The sequence below is a fragment of the Neovison vison genome, chromosome X, assembly GCF_020171115.1.
Source record: "Neovison vison isolate M4711 chromosome X, ASM_NN_V1, whole genome shotgun sequence".
Lineage (NCBI taxonomy): Eukaryota > Metazoa > Chordata > Mammalia > Carnivora > Mustelidae > Neogale > Neogale vison.
The window spans coordinates 26,593,708-26,618,796 of NC_058105.1; the positions used below are offsets into that span (position 1 = coordinate 26,593,708).

Consider the following 25,089-nt stretch of genomic DNA (forward strand, 5'->3'; position numbering starts at 1 on the left):
GATGCGGGACTCGATCCCAGGACCCTGAGATCATGACCTGAGCCGAAGGCAGCGGCTTAACCCACTGAGCCACCCAGGCGCCCCTAGAAGCATCTTATCTTTGTGTCAGCTCTCTGCTCTTTCTTGAAAAGGGAAGCCAGTTGACTACCTCCTTTGCATTTTTGCTTTATTGAAGTTTCTTTACTGTATACTACTTATGAAGAAGTTTTTTCCTGCTATGAAAAAGAAGACAGCAATTGGTGTTCTCAAACATAGATTTTTTTTTTCTTATAATTATACTTTTATTTTGTTAGGGGCATTTCTCTGCATCTTTGTTTTCTGGTTCTTTCCTTGAGATGCACAGTTTGCAAATACTATTTATTAGATGTAATCTAACATAGGTTTTTATTAGTCTGTTTTAGTCCATTTGGACTGCTATAATAAGTTACCACAGACTGGGTAGCTTATAAACGACAGAAATGTATCTCTCACAGTTCTCGAGGCTTGAAATCCCAAAATCTGGGCGCCGACATGGTTGGGTTCTTGGTGAAGGCCTCCTCTAGGTTGCAGACTTCTGACTTCTTGTTGTATCCTCACATGGTGGAAGGGGCAGGGGAGCTCTTTTTTAAGCGCATTAATCTCATTCATGAGGGCTCTGCTCTTGTGATCTGATCACCTCTCAAAGGCTCCTCTTCTGAAATATCACATTGGGGATTAGAATTTCCATAGAAGAATTTTTGGTGGGGGGGCAGAAGCATTCAGATTACAGCATAGCCTGTTTCTAAAGTAATTCTAGATGCTAGATTATATCCTTTTGTTTAAAACATGGTTTTTTTTTTTAAAAAAGATTTTATTTATTTATTTGACAGACAGAGATCATAAGCAGGCAGAGAGGCAGGAAGAGAGAGGAGGAAGCAGGCTCCCTGCTGAACAGAGAGCCCGATGTGGGGCTCGATCCCGGGACCCTGAGATCATGACCTGAGCTGAAGGCAGAAGCTTAACCCACTGTGCCATCCAGGTGCCCCTAAAACATGGTTTTTCTGTGTCCTTTCTGTCTGGAACGTGGTGTTTGAAGTTATTCTGTGTCCTTGTCTGAAGTGTACAGGTTGAACATCTCTCCCAGGCATGTTTACAATATTACCTTGGGATTTTTGTTTCTGTTAGGAATCTCCGTTTGGCACATCATATTCCTCCAACAGCCATTGTCAGTTTAATCAGTTTTTTTTTTTTTTGCCTCTAGTTGCAATCACTTGCTTTAATAATGACTAGTGTCATCTTGTCTATCTTTGGGAGAACTTCATTTTTTCAACGCATTTCTAAAAAGACGTGTCTTCCAAAAAGTGTAAACTCTCTTTTAGGCATTCTATTAATCTTCGTATCACAAGCACCTGGCACATATCAGGTGGTTATTTAATGTTTATTTAAATGAAGTTTCAATTATTTAAATATATATAAATTATATTACTTAAATATAATTTAAATTATTTAAATGCATCTGTGGCCATTACAGCCACTTTTTTATTTTTCCACTTGTTTCCTTCAAGTATGGTTCCCTGTTTGTTCCTCAGAAGACATAAAGGCATTATATGTGTGTATATATATCTCTAATGTAGCTCGTGATAGAGGTAGGGAACTTGGCTTATGATCTCTTTCAAGATCACATGACTTTTGATGTTTGGGCTAGATGAAAGCCTTTCTAAGATAGTTGAGCACAAGAGTGCTTATGTTCTGCCATAGCTGCCATTAGAAAAAAAAACTTTAGAAATTCCAAGCTTACTGGTTGTTTCTACAGTCTTATTCTGTATGAAATAGTTTAACTGTTACCTAGCAGATCTTTAAGGTTTTAAAAATCATTTTCTGAATCTATGGTTTGGTTACTTTTTCCATCTTATGGAGCAAAGGTCATTCTAGTTGGTTGTCCTAAACTTGAGACACTCAATAGAATATTCATAAGCCAGTTCTTCTGTTGTGAAAGATGCAAAGGTTGATATCTGTTATAAATAAAAGTACATATCTTCAGGATGCCTGGGTGGCTCAGTTGGTTAAGCGGCTGCCTTCGGCTCAGGTCATGATCCCAGCGTCCTGGGATCGAGTCCCACATCGGGTTCCTTGCTCCATAGGGAGCCTGCTTCTCCCTCTGCCTCTGCCTGCCACTCTGCCTGCCTGTGCTCTATCTCTTTGACAAATAAATAAATAAAATGTTAAAAAAGTACATATCTTCTCTTTTAGATTACTGCCTTAAATTGCACCTAGAAAGAAACTGGTAGTTGACAGTGCAGATCACTGATAGAATAGCCTTGATGCAGTAATACTGTTAAAAAAAAAAAAAACATAATGAAGGTGGTTTGCACTGTAGCACATTGAAAATATAAATTTTAGGGGTGCCTGGGTGGCTCAGTTGGTTAAGCATCTGCCTTTGGCTCAGGTCATGATCCTGAAGTCCTGGCATCAAGTCCTGCATCAGGCTCCCCTGCTCTACCCCTCACCCTGCTCGTGCTCTTTCTCTTTCACACATACTCTCTCTCTCATAAATAATAAAATCTTGAAAAGAAAAGAAACTTTAAAACAATGTGAATGAAGCACAGCATTCCCATGTAACATGTTGTTCTAGTTGTAGCTTGATGGGTAATTACAAACCAGCAATTTTTTCAAAATTATATTTAATGGATCTTTTGTCATCTCTGATAGAGTATTTTTATTTGGTGATTGGATTTTTATATTTAGTAAATTAGGAGAGCAGTTACAAGGCTGGAGAATTTGGAGGTATTTTTTGCAGTTTTGTTGAGGCATACTTGACATAAATAAACTGTATATTTCAAGTGTACAGTTTGAGTTATGTATGCATCTGTGAAAACATCATCACAGTCTAGATAATGCACATTTACCATTGTCCCCTTGACCTAAATTTCTTCTTGCCCCTTTGCGTTTCATCTTCCTTCACTCCGTGAAGGCAACCACTGGTCTATTTTCTGTCACTATAGATTAGTTTCCATTTTTTAGACTTCTTTTATAAATGGAATCATATAATGAGTATTCTTTTTTGGTCTGGCTTTTTTCATTCAGCATAATTATTTTGTGATTGATCCATGTTTTTGCTTCTATTATTAGTTCTTTCCTTGTTATTTCTGAGTAATAGTCTACTGTATATACTACAGTTACAGTGTAATACAGTTTATCCATTTACATGCTGGTAGACATTTGAGTGTGTACTATTATAAAGAAAGTTGTTTAATAAAGACATTTGTACAAGTCTTTGTATGAACATAGACATTTCTCTTCATACTTAGGAATGAAAAAAAATACTTAAGAATGAAATGGCTGGGTCATATAAACATAGTTATAAGTTGAATTTTTAAGGAAATTGCCAGTTTTACAAAGTAGTGCCATTTGACATTTTATATTTCCACCAACAGCCTTTAAAAATTCCGTTTGCAGGGGGTGCCTGGGTGGCTCAGTTGGTTAAATGACTGACTACCTTTGGCTAAGGTCTTGATCCTGGAGTCCCGGGATTGGGCTCCCTGCTCAGCAGGGAGTTTGCTTTTCCCTCTGACCCTCCCCCTCCATGCTTTCTCTCTCTCTCTCTCATAAATAAATCTTTAAAAAAATCCATTTGCTATTTTGGAGTCACTTCTTTATTCATAGGCCATACTTTTGGGGGGTATAGAGAGAGATGAAAATATTTAGAAGTTTTCTTCTCAGAACTTTAGGTAAATATTTCTTTGGAGAATATGTGAAAATTTGGAACTCTTCAGTAAGACATCATTACTGTGTTAGTCTTTTTTCCCTTTAGTATGAGAAATAGAAAATGTATTCTTAACTTTGGATTTCATAAAAAGAGGCAAGAAATACTCCTTACATTTGGAGAGTTTGGTTTTCCAAGTGATTGTTAGGATACTGTGAATCAGATACTAGTTTATAGCATTCAGTGTAACTAAGTGTAGAGTTAATAGAAGTAACTCTTGAAATCTCTTATAATAGGTTATATAAGAAATTTCTTTGAAAAATCTCTTTAGGTCATCTATAAAATACAGTGTTCAGAACTAACATTTTAAAGTTTAACACAGTTGTTTTTTCTTCCTCCAGCATTAGAAGAAATGAATATTTGTTTGCCCCAATGAGGTGGTTAGCTTGCATGGAGGTGCTATGTTTAATGAAAAATATGTAATTTAAAATAGAGTTCCATTCAGGTTGATGTGCAAGGCATATGGGAGTTGATAAAAACTGAGGGGACAGCGGCTTGATATTTTGTGCTCAGGGTTATAAGCATACATTTTATTGAGAGGAATGGTGGGTGGAACTTCTGTATTGTTTAAATTTATTTCGCCTTTTTTTGTTGTGTGCAAATGGTTGCATTCTCATAAATTAAATGCACATATGATAGGACTGCACTAGAATAAAATTATGGTGAAGCTGGATGCAAATGGAATTAATAATGTATTAAGAATAGGGTGGCTGGGACACCTGAGTGGTTCATTTGGTTAGCTCGGGTCATGATCCCAGGGTCCTGGGACCAAGTCTCACGTCAGGCTCCTTGCTCAATGGGGAGCCTGCTTCTCCCTCTGCCTGCTGCTCCCCATGCTTGTGTTCCATTGGCCGTTTTGAGCTTACTCCAAGAAATTAGCAAGGGTAAGTAGCCATCAGGACCTATTCACTGCTGTTTTTGTTTTCTTTTCTGGCTCTGCCTGGATTGTTTTCCTCCTCTCTTTGCTTGTATTATCTACATTCTTTGGTTATGTCCCCAGCTCCTTGGTGTTTTTTCATCTCTTCAGTATCAGTAGTATACTTGTTTTCTTTTTAGAATGCTGCCAAAAACCATAGATACAAATCAGTGGTGCAGTTATATTTTATAGTTTTGTTGTATATATAAGAAAAACTATGAAATGATTCTAAAAATGATGTTCTGACTTTATGAACCTGAACTTTTAACTGTTTACTGACATTCCAAATGCTGCTTAAAACATTAAAGAAAACCCTTTAGTTGCCTAACTTGTAAATGGAATGTTTGATTGTCATATTTTCCTGAGAATTAAAAATGTGGATCTGTTTAATTAGCCTGAGTAGTCAAGACCTGAGACAGTGTGGCAAAGAAGAAAGTTTACTTGATTGTGTGTTGCAGGTCCTGGGCTCCAGCCCCAGTTTTGTTATTAACCCACTTTGTAATCCTGGGGAAGTCATATTTCTCATCTGTAAAATGTCGGGAGTGCACTTGATCATCTTGAAAATTATAAAGGTTATCCTCTGATGCAGGGAAAGCAAACTTGTAAAAGAAGTTGTTTTTAAAAATATTTCTATTTTGTTATAGAAGTTTTTCCTGAAAATTAATGATTTAATTAAAAAATTATATATAATCATTTTTGAATTTATGTATATCTCATCTGTTGCAGGATGCTTTAATCTGGATCCCAATAGAGTTTTGGATGTCATTTTAGAAGTGTTTGAATGCAGGCCAGAACATGATGACTTCTTTATATCTTTATTAGAATCTTACATGAGTATGTGTGAACCGCAAACACTGTGTCATATTCTTGGGTTCAAATTCAAGTTTTACCAGGTAAAAAAAAATATATGTGTGTGTGTGTGTGTATAGATATATATGTATGTGTGTATATATATATATATATATATACAGACATTGATAAATCACATGGTTTTGTATGTATAACTTAATTTGAATTTTATTTGTAAATGATTTGTTTCAGCTCATCCATTCTAGCAAAGCACGTAGATAAATGGATAGCTAACAATGCTGTATGATAAGAACTGTATTAGTAGTATGAATGATATGATGTGAAAGCCTAGAGCAAGGCATAATAAATTTTTGCTTTGGGAGAGATGGAATCAGGGAAATCTTTATAGATCAAACTCTTTTTTAACTCAGTCCTTGAAGGATGAGTAGGAGCTTGTTGAGAATTGTGTGTTTAGCAATAACAAATAACATGAGTGAAGACATAGCACTATGAATGTATTTAACCGATTGAAGAAATGGTACATAGTCTGGTGTGGCTGGATTGTAAGAGGGAAAAGAAAGAACAGGAAGTGAAATTGGAAAGGTGGGCACACTTTGGATTGTCAAGGGCCTTAAATACTGTGTTGAATTAGAATTTTATTACACAGGCAATGACTATGGGAATTATTTTAAGGACGTGGATAAACTCTTGAGATGTTTTTTACATTATTTTTCACTTAAATCACTATAGTAGTTATCTAGCAAGTCTGTGCTTCTGATTATTTCTCTTTCAGTCTATCTTTCATATTATTACTTCTCTTATATTCTAAAAGACATCCAATTGACACACTGCTCTAAAAACCTTTGCAGGATAAAATTCAAAATACTAAATGTGGCAGAAAAGGCTCTTCACAGTCTATCCCCATTCTTTCTTTCTAGCCTCATCTTTACTGTTTTTCCCCCCTCAGATTTAATATTCTAGTCATATTAAATTACTAGCCATTTCCTAAAGTTAGGTATAGACACTGGTATATATAGACCTTTATTTATATGCAGTTCCTTATAACTAGAAAACTCTTCTTACTCAACCCTTTTCACCTGTCTTTTCTTCATCTCAAGGACTCCTATTCTTTAAGATCAAGTTCTGCTTGCTCTTTAAAGTCTTGCTGGCACTTTACCCATGTGGAATTAGTTACTTCTTAATCTCTGTCCTCAGAAAACTTGACACAGACTTCTGGCACTTAATCTCTGTTCTTATAAAACTTGACACAGACTTATAGCACTTACCAGGTTATAGTAGCATAAACTATATCTGTGTCCTTTGCCAGATTGTGAGCCAGTTAGGGCGAGGTCTATATTTTACCAATTTTTCTGAATTAATTTAGCCTATAGTAAATGCTCCCTAATTGTAAATGAGTGATCTGCGTTTTTAGGAAGATAACTTTCATGATCTCATGGAGGATTTTAATGTAAGAAGGCCTCTATTGTCCTTTTGGTAGAGCATTCCTGATTTGTCTACCTGTCTGGGATACTTAGTCAAGAAATAATCATTTATGGGGGCGCCTTGGTGGCTCAGTCATTGGGCGTCTGCCTTCAGCTGGAATTATGATCCCAGGGTTCTGGGATTGAGCCCCACATTGGGCTCCCTGCTCAGCAGGAGGCCTGCTTCTCCCTCTCCCACTCCCCCTGCTGTGTTCTCTCTCTCGCTGTGTCTCTCTCTGTCAAATGAATAAAATCTTTAAAAAAAAAGAAATACTCATTTATGGGATGTTTATGATATGCTGTTGTTTTGCTAGGCACTGAGTATACTCTGGTAAAGAAGGTCTTTTCCTGTCCTCGGAGTTCAAATTCAGGATATTAAGACAATTTCTTTTAGGATTCTCAAGTAATACCACCTATTGCCTCTGCTTATCTTTTATTTTCCATTTTCTGGGACTTTCCAGAAGAGAAATCAGATCAGAACTTCATGTAGCATTTTGATAACAAACAAGACATATGGCAGGGTTTTCAGGCAAGAGTACTTAATCTTTGTTCAAACATTAGTCATGGCAGCTTTCCCTGTTCCTACCAATAGTTAGGGAGTCTACTCTTAGTACAAGGAAAGAGAAGTTGAAATATTTATCACATCTTAGGAGGTACCATGATTGCTTTGGGTTTGAGAACATGAAGCCAACTGCTAAAGTGACAAGGTAGCTGAAATTTAACTTGGGCTTAATTAATTAGAATATAGGATATGGCTTTGGAGACTGTAGGTTTCAGAGCATATTACAGTGAATAATGGTGACCTACTGTATAACAACAAGCTTTATTAGTTGAAAGTTTCAGAATTTAAAAATTTTTATATGAAAATATTCCTCATAATGGTAACACTTTTGAGCTAAATTAAAATATCCCTGGGGGTTTGACAGTGTTGGAATAATCCTTTTTTTCAATTGATTAGCCCTTTTCTTATATAAGAAATACCCAGTCAAGAAACATTTGATTTAGAAATAACCTATTATCAGAAAGAGTGACCCTCATATTGCTCTATGTAACACCATTCCTTTGTTTCTGTTGTCTGAACTATCTTATACAAATCTGTAGTCTTAAGGACCACTGAGGGTAGAGGAAGAAATGTCAGAGATTTTCAGTAATTTGTGGTCTGAGAGGTAAAGTGAGGACAACCATGAAAATGAAGAACTGCTTAGGGCACCTAAGCCTGGGAATTGGCTCCTAGGCATATGTTGTCACCCTTTTGTATTGGTCCCTTGCCTTACTCCACCCTCCCCTCTTTTCATCACTTTCTGAAAATGTTCATTCCACTTGTCCACAACTCAGATTTTCACTGGTTGGGAATTATTTGGATAAACAGGTTTCTTTTTTTCCCCTTAATGCTAGGATTTCTAGGCAAAACTGATTATTTATGCCATGAAGTCAGTGAGAGTGATTTTATCCTATTTTCAACCCGGGATTGGCTATATTGGATGTTTTGACTTGGAAGAGTGGCAGGGGATGTAAGCAGTTTGAAAGCAGACTTTGGAAAATTTGTCAGGCACATCTGCTTGATTTCCCTAACAGGGATGGCTATAATAGAGGGCTTAGGGACAGCATGAGGATTAGGACAAAGGACAGAAAGAAAGGAGTACTAGAATGTGTCAGGGTACCAAAAGACTAGAGTTGTCTTGCCACAGGAAAGAGAAAGGAGATGATGACTCTTACCCATATCATAGCCCCTTGATTTCTGGATTCAGAACATGACTATAGTAGTAATAGTGGTATTGTGGCTAGGCATTATTATAACTTAAATTCACTCACTTAAGAGACATTAATCAGGGGCACCTGGGTGGATCAGTCAGTTAAGCATCCAACTCTTGATCTCAGCTCAGGTTTTGATCTCAGGGTCATGAGTTCAAGCCCTGCACTGTGTGCCATGCTGGGCATGGAGCCTGCTTTTGGGGAAAAATAATACTGATCAGTGGGGCACCTGGCTGGCTGAGTTGGTGGAGCATGAAACTCTTGATCTCAGGTTGTGAGTTTGAGCCCTGCTTTGGCTATAGAGATTACTTAAAAATATATTTGAAGAAAAAAAGTATTGATCAAGTACTTCTTATGTGCCAGGTAATGTTCTGGATGCTGGGGCTACATCTGTAAACAAATAGAAATTCTTGCCTTTGTGATGCTTATAGTTGAGGTAAATTATATAGTATATTAGAAGGTGATCAGTGAGATGGGGCAAAAAAAATGTAGAGCAGGGTAAGGAAGAATGGGAGTGCTAGAGAAATAGGTTGCAATTTTACATAGAATAGTGAGAGTATACCTCATTGAAAAGATAAATTTAAGCAATGAAATGAAGATGTGAGGTTTAAACTCTGCAGATATCTGGGGAAGAGGTCCTAGGCAAAGAGAACAGCCAACGCAAAGGCCTTAAGGTGTGAGCATGCCTGATGTGTTGGAAAACAACAAGGAGAACAATGTTTTTTGATCAGACTTTAGTAGCTGCCTCAAATGGTGACATGAGCAGTATGTGTGTATGAGAGAGAGAGCAAAGAGATGGAAGGCATTGTGTATATGTGTATTTTGACTTAGGCTATCAAAGAATTAATATGGTTAAGGTAGCAGTAGAAGTTGATGAGCTTCTGAATATATTTTGAAGGTGGAGTCAATTGTATTTGTTGATTGATTAGATACATAATGTGAGAGAGTAGAGTTGGGGCTATTTCTAACTTTTTTTTTGTACTGAGCAGCTAAAAGGATGGTGTTATTATCAAATGAGATAGAGTAAATTTCAAGTGGAATGGGTTTGGTTTACTGTGGGTAGGAGTCAGGAATTCCAGTTTTGCATATTTTAAGTTTGAGATGTCTTAGATATCCAAGTGAGATGTTGAGTAAATAACTGGATGTATAGATCTGGTATTCAGGAGAAAGGACTGGGTTAGAAATAGAAATGTAGATGTCAGAAGCATGTAGATGATATTTAAAGTTGTGATACTAAATGAAATCACCAAGAGTTGGGTCTAGAGAGACAAGAGAAGAGAACCAGGGGCTGAGCCTTGGCATTCCAATGTTAAAGGCCTGGAGGAGAGGAGGAATCAGCAAAGGAGATACAGAAGTAATGCATAAGGTAAGAGGATAATAAAGATGTAGCATCTTGGAAGCTAAATGGAAGAAGGAATGATGAACTTCATTAAATGCCTCTGATAAGGTGGTATGAGGACTAATATTTGGTCATTGAACTAATATTTGGTCATTGGATTTATCATCAGGGAGGGCAAAACTAGCCATTTTTGTAAAGTTGGGGTGGTGTTAAGAGAATGGGGAGAGTAAACTGGAGATAGGGTAGACGACTCTAAAGCAGTTGTTACAAAGAGACACAAAGGTAGCTGCCAGGGGAAGTGAGCTCAAGAGAGATTATTTTTAGAAGATGGAAGAGAGAACACATTTATATGTTCATGGGAATGATTGAGTAGAAAGGCACAAAACTGGTGATGTATGAGAGAGAGGAGAGAGTTATTGGAATAATGTTCTTGGACAGAGAGGATGGAGTTTATGGCTTAAGTGGATGGAATGACTTTAAATGGGAGCATAGAGAGTTCATCTAGAATAATAATTGAAAAGGTGCAGCAAATGTAGGTACAGCTGTTGGTAGGTAGATGGATGTGAGGGTGAGAGTTTGTAGAAATTTTGTTGATTGCTCCAGTTTCCTTGCTGAAATAGAAAATAAGGTCATCAGCTGAGAGAGGAGGTATTGGAGGTTAGGAGAGGTTAGGAAAGAAGGTAGGAAATAGTTACGTAGATGAGTAGGAGAATGAATGAGAGAAAGAGTATGACTATCTAGCAGGATTAAGGTTCTCTGTGAGGGTAGATACATGAAATGAACATTTTGGAGGGGTTGTAGGTATTGGTAATATTAAAGTTTAGGAAATGGAGTGAATGGCTGAGATGGGGTAGAGGAGAAGATCTTTGGAAGAGATGAGTTCCAGGAGCCAAGAGGCCAGCATGATGGAAATATCACTTATGTATATATGAAAATCTCCAAAAATTAAGAAAGCAATAGAGTTGGACAGAGTGACAGTGAATCAGAAGCTATAAGATCATTACTAAATGATGGGCAGTGACCCAGGAGTCCATAAATGACAACAGTAGGACATGACTGAAAATGGCAGAGTAGGGAACTCCAGAGTGCTGTCCCTCCATAAAAGCAACTAATGAACTGGCAAAAAACTGTCAATCAACTTTTACAGAACTGTGGAGTTTAGTAAAAAACTTAAAACAGTCAAGGAAAGGCTGGGTGAAGAAAGAAGCTGCTGCTTTGGGGAAGAGAGCACTGTGATGTTATGAATTGCCTGCCTACTATCCCTTATGCCCAGATCGATGATGGCTATGAAGATAGAAGCCTGCATTCCTAGTGTAGATTGCTAATGCCAGAGGACATAAAGAATTGTAGGTTGCAACCTTTTCTGGCTGTTCCCTTAAGGACTTGTGCAAGGGCCTGTTTTTGATTTGCCTTACTAGGAGCATCTCCAGATCTGGGGTGGCTTTTGCCAAAAGGATTTAAAGGCACAACTACTGGCTTTAGCAGCCTAGAGCAAGAGATAATGGTTAGACGAGCAATAGAAAGACTGAAAGCCTGGGAAGAAAGAAGATGGATAAGGAGTTAATACAGGGGAATAACATGTACCAGGGAATTGGAACAAAAGGCCTGCTTATGCCCAGAACTGGATACTTAACTCAGGAAAGGACTGAGAAGATCTTGGGCTTTTTCCTCTGGCTGGCCTTCAGGCTCTGCACAAGCAGGAAGTGAAGACTAAGATGGAATTGTGAATGACCTGGCCAAGTGTTGAGGCATGCCTAGTATGCAAACACTGGGAGAGTGGTTTTTTTTTTCCCTTTTTTCTTCTTTTTTTTTTGGCTTCAGGCCTTTAAGAAAACTCAAAACATTAGCTAACCACTATGGTGACAGAGCACAGATTTCAGTGGCTAACATGACAATAATACAGACTTGACAAAATGTCACTAAACAAGCAAATAATAATAACCCACAGTGAGCATCAACAAACCCCCCAAATGGGGCAGAATTTGATTTTCAGAGTGCCACATAATATTCAAAATACCCAGTTTTCAACAAGTGGTAGTGAGGTATGCAATGAAACAAAGTATGACTCATTCACAAAAGAATAGAAACTATCCCCGAGTAAGTCCAGGTGATGGACTTAGTAGATAATTTAAATCACCAGTTCTAAATATGTTTATGATCTGTATAAGAAACCATGGGCAAAGAGCTAAAGGAGACTAGGCAGAATATCAAAAAAAGAATAGAAGTTATAAAAAAAAGGAACCAAACATTCTGGAGTCAAAAATTATGATAACTGAAATGAAAAATTCTTTAGAGGGTTACACCAACAGATTTGAGAAGGCTGAAGAAACGATCAGCCAATATGATGAGCCAATTGAGGTTATCCAGTATGAGGAGCAGAAAGAGAAACGAAGAAAAATGACAAAGTCTGAGAAACTATAGGACACTATCCAATACCAATATGTACATTAGACTTCTAGAAGCAGAGGAGAGAGAAAGGGACAGAAGTATGTTCGGAAAAAAAAGAAGGTTGAAAACTTCCCAAATTTGACGAAAGGTATGAATCTATACATCTAAGAAGCTCCATAAACAGTGGATAAGCTCAAAGAGAGTCACACCAAGAATATTATACTCAGATTGTTGAAAACCAAAGACAAGGAAAATTTTGAAAGCAGCAAAACAGATGTCACCCATTGCATATAAAAGATCCTCAATAAGATTAACAGGTGATTTCTCTTCAGAAGGCAGTGGGATGGCATATATAAACTGCTGAAGGAATAAAACTGTCAGTAAAGAATCTGTATCCAGTAAAACTATCGTTCAAAAATGGGAGTTCATGACATTTCAAGATAAACAAAAGTTGGGGGAATTCATTGCTGGTAGACTTACCTTACAAGAAATGCTAAAGAAAGTCTTTCAGGCTGAAATAAAAGGACACTAGAAAATAACTAGAAGCCATATGAAAAAATAAAGAACACTGGTAAAGGTAACTATATAGGTAAATATAAAACCCAATAATACTGTATTTTTTTTTGGTTTGTACCTCCTCCTCTTCACTTACATGATTTAAAAGACTAATAAAACTAATTATAAATCTAATTGGTAAACAATGTAATATAAAGGGGGAGGGATTGAGGTGTATAGGTCCAGAGTTTTTGTATACTATTGAAGCTAAATTGGTATTAGTTCAAACTAGATTATTATGTTTAAAATTCCACTTGCGGGACGCCTGGATGGCTCAGTTGGTCGAACCGCCGCCTTTGGCTTGGGACATGATCCTGAGGGTCCTGGGATCGAGTCCTGCATCGGGCTCCTTGCTTGGCGGGGAGCCTGCTTCTCTCTCCGCCTCTGCCTGCCATTCTGCCTGCTTGTGCGCTTGCTCTCTCTGACAAAGAAAGAAAGGAAAAGAAAGAAAGAAAATCTTAAAAAAAAAAAAATCACTTGCAATACCCAGGGTAACCACTAGGAAAATAACTAAAAAACAGAAAAGGAAAGAAGGGAACAAAAAGGCTACACTGCAGGAAAAAAAACCATAAAAACACAAAAGAAGGCAGTAATGGAAGAAATGAGGAACAAAAAAAATATAAGACCTATAGAAAACAAAAAAGTGTCAGAAGTCCTTCCTTGTCAGGTATTACTTTAAATGTAAATGACTTAAAATTTGTAATCAAAAGGTGGTCTGGCAAAATATATAAAACATGATTCAACTCTATGTTACCTATAAGAAACTTGCTTTTATATCCAAAGATAGAAATATGTTCAAAGTGGAAAATCCTATGCAAATAGTATCCATGAGAGAGCTAGGGTGGCTCTTCTAAAATCAGACAAAATAGACTTTAAGAAAAAATTTTTACAGCAGACAGAAAAGAACATTATATATTGATAAAAAGTGTCAACCCATGAAGATAAGATGTTTATAAACACATGTGCACCAAACAGAGCCTCAAACTATATGAAGCATACACTAACAGGATTGCATGGGGAAATAGTTCTGCAATAATTTTTGGACATTTCCATACCCCACTCTCATTAATGGTTAGAACAACTAGACAAAAGGAAATAGAGGTCTTGAATAGCCTATAAACCAATTAGACTTAACAGACATACATAGAACAGTAGCTAGCAACACATTACATATTCTTCTCAGGTGTGCAATGGGATATTCTCCAGGATAGACTCTTAGACCACAAAACATCTCAAAAAATTAAAAACTTTGAAATCCTACAAAATATCTTCTTTGACTACAATGGAATGAAATTAGATCCTAGCAATACTGAGGGATAGGGAGCGATTGGAAATTAAAAGCTGGGTGGGCATTAGGGGTGCGTGGTGGGACAATAATCTGAAAACAACTATAAAAAGCAAAGATGACTCATACTCCACCTTCAGGCCTAGTAGTGTGAGGGGTGTGGGGGAAAGAGCCACCACTTGACTGGGTTACAGTGAGAGGTGTTCCTAGGGAGTCCTCTGTTTGAGCAGGAAAATGAAGGGAACAGTTAGAGGAGAAGTTCAGGATATATAAAGGGTTTTGCTGAGGATGGTTTATGAATTCCAGAGGATTCCATGGAACTTTTTCAAGAGCGCAGAAAGGTGTGTTAGGACAGAACAGGGATCGTGCAGGGCAACGTGAAGAGTATGGGAGTTGATTGGCCTGGGAGTCAGGGGCTTCTTGTGGTAAACCCATTGAAATGGAGATAATGGGAATAATAAGAGTGTGCCTGGTGGATTTGAGTCAGATAGTAAGCTTTTGTGGGTTTGCTCTGAGACCCTGACTACCATTTGTTTTTATGGGAAAAATGTTTTGATACTGAATAGCTATTTAAACTATTGTGAAGTGGAAGATTTACTTATCTTAAAAAATACAGTTAACAATGCCTTCTTTATAGGATATCCATTAGTTTGGTTAGCTTTGTGTGTTACAGCTATAACACCTATCACAATTGTGGGGAACCTTACAAAGATCTTGTTTTCAGTGTTGAGTTAAAGCAGAACATAACATACTGCCACTGTTTGCTTTTTATTTGCATTTGGCCATTTAGTAATTGCCAGTTGTCGTGATTTTAATCTTCCATTCAGCTGACCCCAAGCAGTTTAAAAATTAGGAGAAGTCTTCTTGATAGCATTCAAAGATCCTTCTGTTTCTGTGAAGGGTCCACTGGAATTGGCCATTCTGTATTTTAAGATGTTGATTTATCCATATGTAATATATATAGACTCCTGTTTTGAAGGGGGAATTCAGTTGATAAGCAGATATATTTAGTACAAAATCTAAGAAGTAAAAGAATAAGGAGAAAACTATAAAGTAGATACAAATAGTTTATTTTTTTTTAAGATTTTTTCTTTATTTATCTGACAGATCACAAGTAGGCAGAGAGGCAGAGAGAGAGGAGGAAGCAGGCTCCCTGCAGAGCAGAGAGCCCTATGCGGGGCTCGATCCCAGGACCCTGGGATCATGACCTGAGCCGAAGGCAGAGGCTTAACCCACTGAGCCACCCAGGCGCCCCGACACAAATAGTTTAGCACTTCCAAATTTGTCATTGTTGTTTGCATCTACATTGAGAACTACTTGAAAAAGCAAGTTAAGAAAATATATATACAAACAAAAGCCAAAACTAAGTATTATGCAGTATAAAATCTCACTTACTCTCTTTGATTTTCAGATTCTGTTGAAATATTAACATGCACTGTAAAAGTATTAGCATGCACTGTAAAATGTGTACATTTTTGTATGTGTTCATCAGAAAATGTTCCAGTGTCAAAAGGGATGTTGACCTAATTATCTTTGTCCTTAGTTCAGATGTCATGTATGAATAGAAAGAGCAAAGAAGCTTATTGTTGATCTAGTTATTTGATGAAATTGTTCTTGATTATTGGTAGGTAAAGTCTATGATTTTAGTTTTACTTTATGCACTAAATAGAAACTTTTTTTTGTTTTTCAAGGAACCAAATGGAGAGACTCCTTCTTCTTTATACAGAGTTGCTGCAGTACTTCTACAGTTTAATCTTATTGATTTAGATGATCTTTATGTACATGTAAGTCAAGTGGGCCGCTAAGAATATTTGGTTGTCCATCCCAGGGGTGGGAAGAGGAATAGGCAGCCAAATAGCACTTCAAGGTTGCTCAGGCTCTCAAGTTACAATTTTTGAAGCACTAATGCATTATTTCTTTGTGTTATGTGTTATGAAGTGAGTGAATTTAATTCTTTGACAAACTATGGAAATGAAATACTCTGTGTCACTCTTACAGAGTTTGAGGTTGAATATGAAGTTAAAGTTCTTAATCGTCAGCAAGGAATATCTCATGGGGAGAGAGGCCAAGTTCTAACCAATGTGATTTTAGACTTCTCTGTTACATGCAAATTATCAGAAATATGGGATTACCTAGATACTTTTTCCTTCTCCCCAAAATGTTAATTTTAGGCATTCAAGATGAATGAGAACTCTGTATATTTTTAATGGATTTTCTTATGTTTTTACTGGGTAGTAAATGACTATTATTGTGCTTTTATTGCTGGATCCAGGATTTGGAAGAGTGTATATGTGATTGTGATTGATGACTTCCAGTTTAGCAACAGTTTAGCCTGTCAGTTCGAAAAAACTAGATTTGTAGTATAGAAATTCCCATTATGTTTGGTTGTACATTAGGATATCTATGGACTTAAACCTGTCCAAAGCCAACATCACCTTCACTGTCTTTAGAAATCACTTTCTGACTTCCTTGTCTCTCATGTACTGTGGTTACAGAGTTGAATAAAACTTAATCTCTACCTTGGAAGCAGTCATAGTTCCGATGAAGAAAACATTTTTCATTATGTAGTAACTGCTATATTGGAGGTATTCACAAAGTGCAATGGGGACCCAGGATAGATAGTGACTATGTCTATCTGGCGGGGGGCGGGGGCGGATTTTGGAAGGCTTTTTCAAACTAGTGATGTTGAACTGAGATGTTGGTAGATGAGATGGTAATGGCCTGGCTCTAAAGGTGGGAGGTTTTGTAGGTAGAATTAACTGAGTATAAAGGCAGGAAGGCTGAAGGGGCTTCTAAATTACCACCTTAGGGGAAGGAAGCTCAAAGTGGTTGGAGCCTAGGGTAGTATGTGTGGCAGTGAAGATGGAGAAGTAGATTGGGGCTAAACTTTGCAGGGCCTTAAGTGCCATAGTAAGGAGTTTCAATTTTTTCTTGTTTGGACTAGAGAGCCATTCAAGATTTAAAGTTGAAAAGTGATATTACGAACAGAACATGGAAACTTGATCAGAAAAAGGGGAATTCAAAGGCAGGTATGAGTTTATAGGCAAGGATAGACTGGTAGGCCAAGTGGAAAGATGATAGATGGTGATAGATTTATTACTGAAATGTTTGAGTTTCAATAAATGCAAGTGGCCTAGGTGTTCCTGTTAAGTTGTCAAAGATTTTCAGATGGGATTAAAACCCAGTTTATTGCTTATTTTTCACATGAGACTTATAAAACCTAAGGACAAAGGAAGATTGAAAGTAAATGGTGGGAAAAATATACCAGGGAAATTATTATTGTTAGACAAAATGGAATTTTTTGGGCAAAAAATGATAGTCACTTCATAATAAATAAAGTTGTGTTCACTAGGAAGATAAAACATTTGTAACTTCATATGCACTTAATTATGTATTCTCAAAATACACAAAACTATAATTGAGAGGAACTATAAAAGAAACTTACAGGGGTGTCAGGCTGGCTCAGTTGGTGGGGTGTGTGACTCTTGATCTCTGGGATGTCAGTTTGAGCCCCACGTTGGCTGAAGAGATTACTACTACTACTACTACTACGAAACTTATAGTTTAGTCATCGTAATGGGAGGTTTTTAGAGGCAGTTGCCTTAATCTAGGTAAAAAAAGCACCTTTGGCGGGTATATAAGTAAAGTAATAAAAATGGGTTTGATGGCCAGTGGAAAGTAGAAAGAATGAGAAAAAGTCTTGCTTACCTCCTTGCCATTAGTCCATAGTGACTTTTCTCCTGCCTCCAATTTTGGACTAAGGGGATGAAGTCTACAGTATATAGTTTAATATTTCACTGTTTCCTTTTATTGTTTAGTGATTATTTACTTTGCATTAGACTTAGTTACGAAGTAGATTATGTATTTCTGGGGGCAGGAACATTTCTTTTATAGCCCACTATAGTACCTAGCAGGAACTATGCTGGTTTGTTGCTATACTTTTCTTTGTGTCTGTGTTTTTTATTTATTTTATGAAATATCTACATTAACCTTCTATTCATACAAGATGGCTATACTGGGGATATTTACTCCTTTTTCATAATGGAGGGTTGAATCTACACATACTACTTTCTCTTTTTTATAATAAGCTAGAAACTAGTTTGTGACATAAGTCATCAGATAGGTATTAGAAAATGAAAAGTGAGATGTCAAGTTGCTCATGATTTTTCTACTTGAGATTTTTAATCTAGAGGTATTAAATTTAACCCCTTCATGTAATTCAGTAGCTCATATCTCCCAATTTGGATCCATATGCAGTACTTTATTTAATTTGCAGTTTGACTTTTAAAGGGGAAATCTGTGATACTTTTAATGAAACAGTTATATATTTTCTTGAGTAAACTAATAAATTCAGTGGTAAGCACAACTGTTGTAGTATTGTATTAATGTAGGCCCTCTAGCAGAAAGATGTGGAACTTTGAACTGCTATCTGATTTTAAAAGGTGTACAAAATTCAGGTACTTAACCCTGTTAGATTATAAGAAAATAATGGAGAGAAACTTATTTTGAAGGCCGATCGTGGTCATTAGTAGGCTAGACCTTATTTAAAACTTCATCAATTCAGAGTAGATAGTGTTCGCTTTTTATATGTGCAACTAGTATTAGCTGTTTTATGAAACTTTAATGAACCATTTTTAGCTTCTTCCAGCTGATAATTGCATTATGGATGAACACAAACGAGAAATTGTAGAAGCTAAGCAAATTGTTAGAAAACTTACGATGGTTGTATTGTCTTCTGAAAAAATTGATGAGCGAGAGAAAGAAAAGGAAAAAGAAGAGGAGAAAGTAGAGAAGGTATACGGTTCCTTTTTGTAAAATTAACATTGTCTTCTGGATTTAGAATTATGAAATTTAACTTTTAATAGTTAATCAGCTTATGGGAAAATAACATTAATTTTGATTGTGGTGAAATCTGGTTTTTGGAATACTGATTTGCTAAAGTGGTTTTGTTTTTAATCTGATTGGCACCTTCCCAAAAGAGGCTGCCATTTTTTTTCTTAAATAAATTTCAGAATATATCCTAAGTAAAATATATTTGTGCTTTGTGTGTTAATGTCTCTCAAGTCCTAAGGGGATTCTCAGAGATGAATGAATTCTAGTTCCCTATGGCACAGTAAAACATTAAATAGAACTTAATTCCAAGTCTATAAACTGTCATGGTGTGTCTGCTAAATGAAAGAGCATATCCTATTGTATTTTCAGTAGCTAAAAAACTTGATTGTACTTTCAGGGGAAATACGCATTTCCATGAGCGGCAGCTGTTAACATACATTATTGTGGTGGTTGAGCTCAATTTTTTTAAAATGAAAAAATACTAAGATTTATTGGTGTCTATATTCTGAGTATCTTTGCTGTAATTGTTTATTTTTAGCCGCCTGACAACCAAAAACTTGGTTTGTTGGAAGCCTTGTTAAAGATTGGTGATTGGCAGCATGCACAGAACATTATGGATCAGATGCCTCCATACTATGCAGCTTCACATAAGCTAATAGCCCTTGCTATTTGCAAGCTCATTCACATAACTATTGAGCCTCTCTACCGAAGGTATGTTACAGTATGCTTTTCTAATCGTTGAGGTAGAAATAGCTTAGGACTACAAAAAAAAAAAACCTGCATATTTATCTTGTCTTCTCCAGCCGAGCAAACATTGTAGTATGTTTTATTAGATGATAAGAACTGGTCACAGAGTGTATTAGTTTTATACATATGAATCAGTGACTTGTCTCCTAACGTGTAGACCAGGTGATGCAGAAGGTGTGCTGCAGTGTAGTCTAAAAAAACTATAGGTTAGACATCTAGGTTGGGTTTACTCCATTGAGAGTGAAAACTCCATTCTTCTGTTTTTGACTTTTCCTCCTCTCTTGGTGGGGGGGGCAGAGAATTCCTCAGGTTTTTACTTAGCGTAAATTTCCTCTGTCCCGGGTTGAGTGGCTCTAAGTGAGGACATTGCCTCTCTGCTTGCCTTATGTCTTCTGGCATATAGGCTGCTGTTCTGGAAATTGCTAGTGCAGCCTTTCTCATCATCCCTAGTTACTGTGTCGACCAGTCCTCTAGCCCTCAGCCTACTTGCAGGATACTTAGGAGCAGTACTGGCAGCAGCTCTGGCTTCAGCCCCACAGATCAGAGCCTGCCTCAAAAGCCCCAGCCTTGTGACTCGTGCATAGCTGCTGGCTGCTGCCTTTAGTGCCACCTGGGCTATGGACCATGAAGGCTTCTTCTCAAAGAGTGACCCCTGTGACTCCACAGCGGGACACCTGCTCAGCAGGTGAGAACTCTGGGCATGCTGTCCTTTTTAGTGTGACACCCTCTTTCATTATGCTGCTCACCTTCCCTACCACCACCTACCTCATACTCAGTCTAGGTAGTGGAACCCAGATTGAGAAGTGTTTTATTGACTTGAATCACTGTTGTTATATCCATGTTTTTCTGTTTCATCTTCCAGTGTCTCTGAGGTCCATCCCTTGTTCCCCATTCCCATATCCAAATTCCTGATGCTGGCCAAGTTTAACTAAAACCAAATTCATATGATATATGTTAAATGTTACTTGAAATTTGTGTTTCTCTGATTTCCTTATGCAGTTAATTTGAAACCTTCTCTGAGCTCTGATTTGTTTTCCGAATGAGTATTGTTTGGTCTTTTTCAACCAGCTAAATTATCTGGTATTAATAAAGCTAGGCACAAATGAAATATAGAAATCAGATTTGAACAAGAAAAGCTTTACTTACTGATTAATATGACTGTGTTAATTTAAAATGGGGTGTTGTATAGTATACATATAAATTTTGCTTCTTTTTATAGAGTTGGCGTTCCTAAAGGTGCTAAAGGTTCACCTGTTAATGCTTTGCAAAATAAGAGGGCACCAAAACAAGCAGAGAGCTTTGAAGATTTGAGGAGAGATGTCTTTAATATGTTCTGTTACCTTGGTCCTCACCTTTCACATGATCCCATTTTATTTGCAAAAGTGGTGCGCATAGGCAAATCATTTATGAAAGAGGTTAGTAAGATTTTTTTTTCCTTCTAAGCAGAAAACTAAATTTTAGAATGAAAATGTCCTGTTTATATTTGTCTTATGCATATCTCTAGAAATGAAAAGTGAACTACAGAAAAAAAAGAAACGAAAAGTGAACTTAATTTAAGAAAAGGTTACATTGAATAAGGTTTGGGTAAAGTCCACTATGTCCTAACCACATATATGCATGTGCAAACGTGTGTGTGTGCATACACACACACACACACACACACTCACACTCTAAAATTTAGGTAGAATATTAGTCAAGTCCCCCACAAAAGAAAATGAAGAAAATGTACTTTGGACAAGTGATTGCTTTTTGAATCCCTTTATAATTTTAGTGTTCGACTTAGCTTTCTTTCCCCCTTACTTCTACTCTGTTATTTTCTTGGCTGTAATTTTGAATCATTGTGATTATTTGTATGAAGTCAGACTGTTGAGGATAACATTCTTTTCTAGTAAACTTTTTACTGAAATGAAATGTACAGACAGTAACACAAATCGTAATGTACACTTCAGTGACTTTTTCCAAACTAAACACCCGTGTATCCCCAACCCTGATAAAAAAACTTAGAACACTACTGCGGAGTTCCCCTTGTACTCCCTTCTAGTTAATACCCTAACGGTAGCCATTTAGGCTATTACTAAATTTTAAAATCGGTGTTGAGTTGCAGTTTAGATACAGTAAACTTCACCAATTTGAAGTGTACAATTTGATGAGTTTTGTCAAAGTTGTGTGTCCACCACCACAACCATGATACAGAATATTTTCATCACCCCAGAAAGTTCCCTCTTGCCCCTTTGCCTTTAATTCTGTCCCTTCGTTGCTGGTTCCTGGCAACCACTGGTAGGCTTTTTGTCACTATAGTCTTGCTTTTTCTAGAACTTCATATAAATGGAATTTTATAGAATGTACTCTTTTTTTCTCTGGTTTCTTTGATGTAATGCTTTTGAGAATCATCCAAGTTGTTGGCACATGTTAGTAGTTCCTTTATTGCTGAGCAATATTAGATAGACATACCAGAGTTTATGCATTCTCCAGTTGATGGGCATTGGGGTTGTTTCTAGTTGGGGGCTATTATAAATAAAGCTGCGATGAATATTCCTGTACAAGTCTTTTTTTTGGGGGGGCATATGTTTTTGTTTCCCCAGGAATGGGATTGCTGGGCCATATGGGTAAGTGTATGTTTAACTTTTTGCCAAACTCTTCCAACATGTGTATACCATTTTGCATCCCTGCATATGACTTCCAGTTGTTCCACATCCACATCAGCACTTGTTATTGTCACTCTTAAATTTTAGTCATTCTAGTGGGTGTGTAGTGGTACCTATTGTGCTTTTAATTTATGTTTCCCTGATGATCGGTGATGTTTAGCGTCTTTCATGTTCTTATTTGCCATTTGTAATCATCATCTATCAAAATGTCCATTCAAATCTCTACCCATTTTAATTGGGTTGTCTTTTGTTATTATTTCTCTGATTTGCCTTTTTATTATGTTGTCTTTTGAAAAGCAAAATTTTAAATTTTGATTAATTCCAATTTAGCAGTACTTTTATGGTTTCCTCTTTGTGTTTTAAGAGATCTTTGCCTAACCCAAGGTCTTGAAACAGAGAAGAGTACATCATTGTCCTTTATAAAACAAGGCTACCAAAACAATCTGCAAATTGTACAAATACAGTTTTCTCCAGTATTTGGCGATTGCATCTAATTTCAATTTTTGACAACAGTAACTGTACAGAAAATTTATCAGCTGTTGTATATTAATCCCTTGACACCTAATACTTGATTTGATTTTTGATACTTACCTGTTTTTTTTTAAATACTCACAAATTTACATTGTGTAAAGGTACTCTAAAGAAATCTGCTGGGTGCCTGGGTGGCTTAGTCAGTTAAGCATCTGCCTTTGGCCCAGATCATGATCCCAGAGTCCTGGGATTGTGTCCCACATTGGGCTCAGCAGGGAGTCTGCTTCTCCCTCAGCTTTCCCCCTCTGCCCATGCTCTCTTTCTCACTCTCTCAAGTAAATAAAATCTTCTAAAAAAATCACCATAATTATCAAAATCAATAAATTAACATTGATACTGTATTATTAAACCTGAGTAGTTTATTACTTATAAATCATTTATTATATAATATATATAAAAAGGAGGTATAATGATGTTTCATTATTTTAATTGTTATAGTCTGAAAGGGATGAGTCATGTTACTAGTGCCTGTTCAAAGAACAAAAGGGTTGTCTTTTCCAGTGCCTCACATTGGGAAGCACATGAAGTCAGTCTATCCCATTACTGGTGATGTTAACATTGATCACTTGGTTAAGGTAATGCACTACCAGGTTTCTCTAGGGTACAATTATTTTTTTTTCCTTTGTTGCTAATACATACCTTGTGGGAAGATATTTTTTTGACAATGTAAATAGCTTCTTTCTCATCTTACCTTCACCCACTAATGCTATTCTTTTTAACTGAACATCTTAATGTTCATATCTTGTTCTGAAATTCTTTCTTTGGCTGCAAGTGTTATAAACCTGTAAGCAGGAGACCAAACCTCCAGCTTGTGGAAGTCCTGTACATAGACATATGCATGAACATATGCACAAACATAGACAGTATTGTTACCAACATGTGCAGGTGCTAAAGTGGTCACCCCTCCCCTCTGCCATCTCCATTGCAGCTTTCCTCAATCTCTGTTCTATCACAGTTGTGCCTGGTGCCTGCCCCTAACTCCAGTCTCTATTTTTACAGAGGTAGAAGGGCAGAAAGGAAGAGGAAAATGTTTATTTTGATCACAGTGTGGGAAGAAATCTGTCTTCTCTCATTGCTAAGGTTGTGGTAGGAAAAGTGAATCTTTCCAACGATTGGAGTTAGAATTTTGGTTCATTTTTTACCCATGAAAATATTTCACTGTAACAGATCATTTGTCCTGTGTTTATAGGTTTACAAGGCTTTTGTTGCTTAGAAAGGCACTTAACTAGGGTATATAAGATCGTTTCTAACGGAGGAATTTGACTTTAGTTCCAAATAATATAATTAAATGACTTTAACAACTCATTTATAAGCTTGGGGTTGCTTGTATATATAATATATGCATATTTTGAAAATGTTGGTTATATAGTTATACCAGCTTCACTTAACAGAATAGTCTTCTAGCCTACAGTTACTTGTAATCATTTATCTCTGTGTGTTTCTTAAGTTTGAGGTACATAGAATAGGACCACTTAGTACAGTGATCTTCAAACTTCAGCATACATTAGACTCAGCTGGAGCTCATCTTAAAACACATTGTTGGAGGGGCGTCTGGGTGGCTCAGTGGATTAAGCTGCTGCCTTCAGCTCAGGTCATGATCTCAGGGTCCTGGGATCGAGCCCTGCATCGGGCTCTCTACTCAGCAGGGAGCCTGCTTCCCCCTCTCTCTCTGCCTGACTCTCTGCCTACTTGTGATCTTTCTCTCTGTAAAAACAAAATAAAACAAAAAAACAAAAAACACATTGTTGGGTCCTATCCTCAGAATTTCTGATTCAGTAGGTCTGGTGTGGAACCCACTGAAGAGAGTTTGCAGAGAGTTGGCATTTCTGACAAGTTACCAGGTGATGCTGATGCTACTTATTCAAAGACCAAACTTTGAGAACTGTTATTCTAGTATATTAACCAATTTTGGTCTTTATTTCAGCCTTAAAAGAGGGGGTAGTTCTAAAGAATATTTCTATATGAATGGGCAGATTTTACTATCTTTAATTTTCTTGAATTATAGAGCATAGCTTTAACATGCTCATCTGACATACTTAAATGGTTTTGACAGCACCTACACACCTGAAGATTAATTCCTTGGTGCTTTTTTGCATCCAGCTGATGT

At 37.0% G+C, this 25,089-nt stretch overlaps 1 protein-coding gene across 9 annotated transcripts in view; it reads left to right on the forward strand.

Moving 5' to 3' along the window:
• The window catches only part of THOC2 (THO complex 2), a 116,849-nt gene that overhangs the window by 41,198 nt on the left and 50,562 nt on the right, over positions 1-25,089 (forward strand). For all 9 annotated transcript variants that reach the window (XM_044235339.1, XM_044235337.1, XM_044235341.1 and 6 more), the window contains exons 8-12: positions 5,364-5,530; positions 15,918-16,010; positions 18,865-19,020; positions 19,598-19,770; positions 21,026-21,221. In XM_044235339.1, the coding sequence (XP_044091274.1) occupies positions 5,364-5,530; positions 15,918-16,010; positions 18,865-19,020; positions 19,598-19,770; positions 21,026-21,221 (785 nt within the window). The remainder of the gene's footprint in view (positions 1-5,363; positions 5,531-15,917; positions 16,011-18,864; positions 19,021-19,597; positions 19,771-21,025; positions 21,222-25,089) is intronic.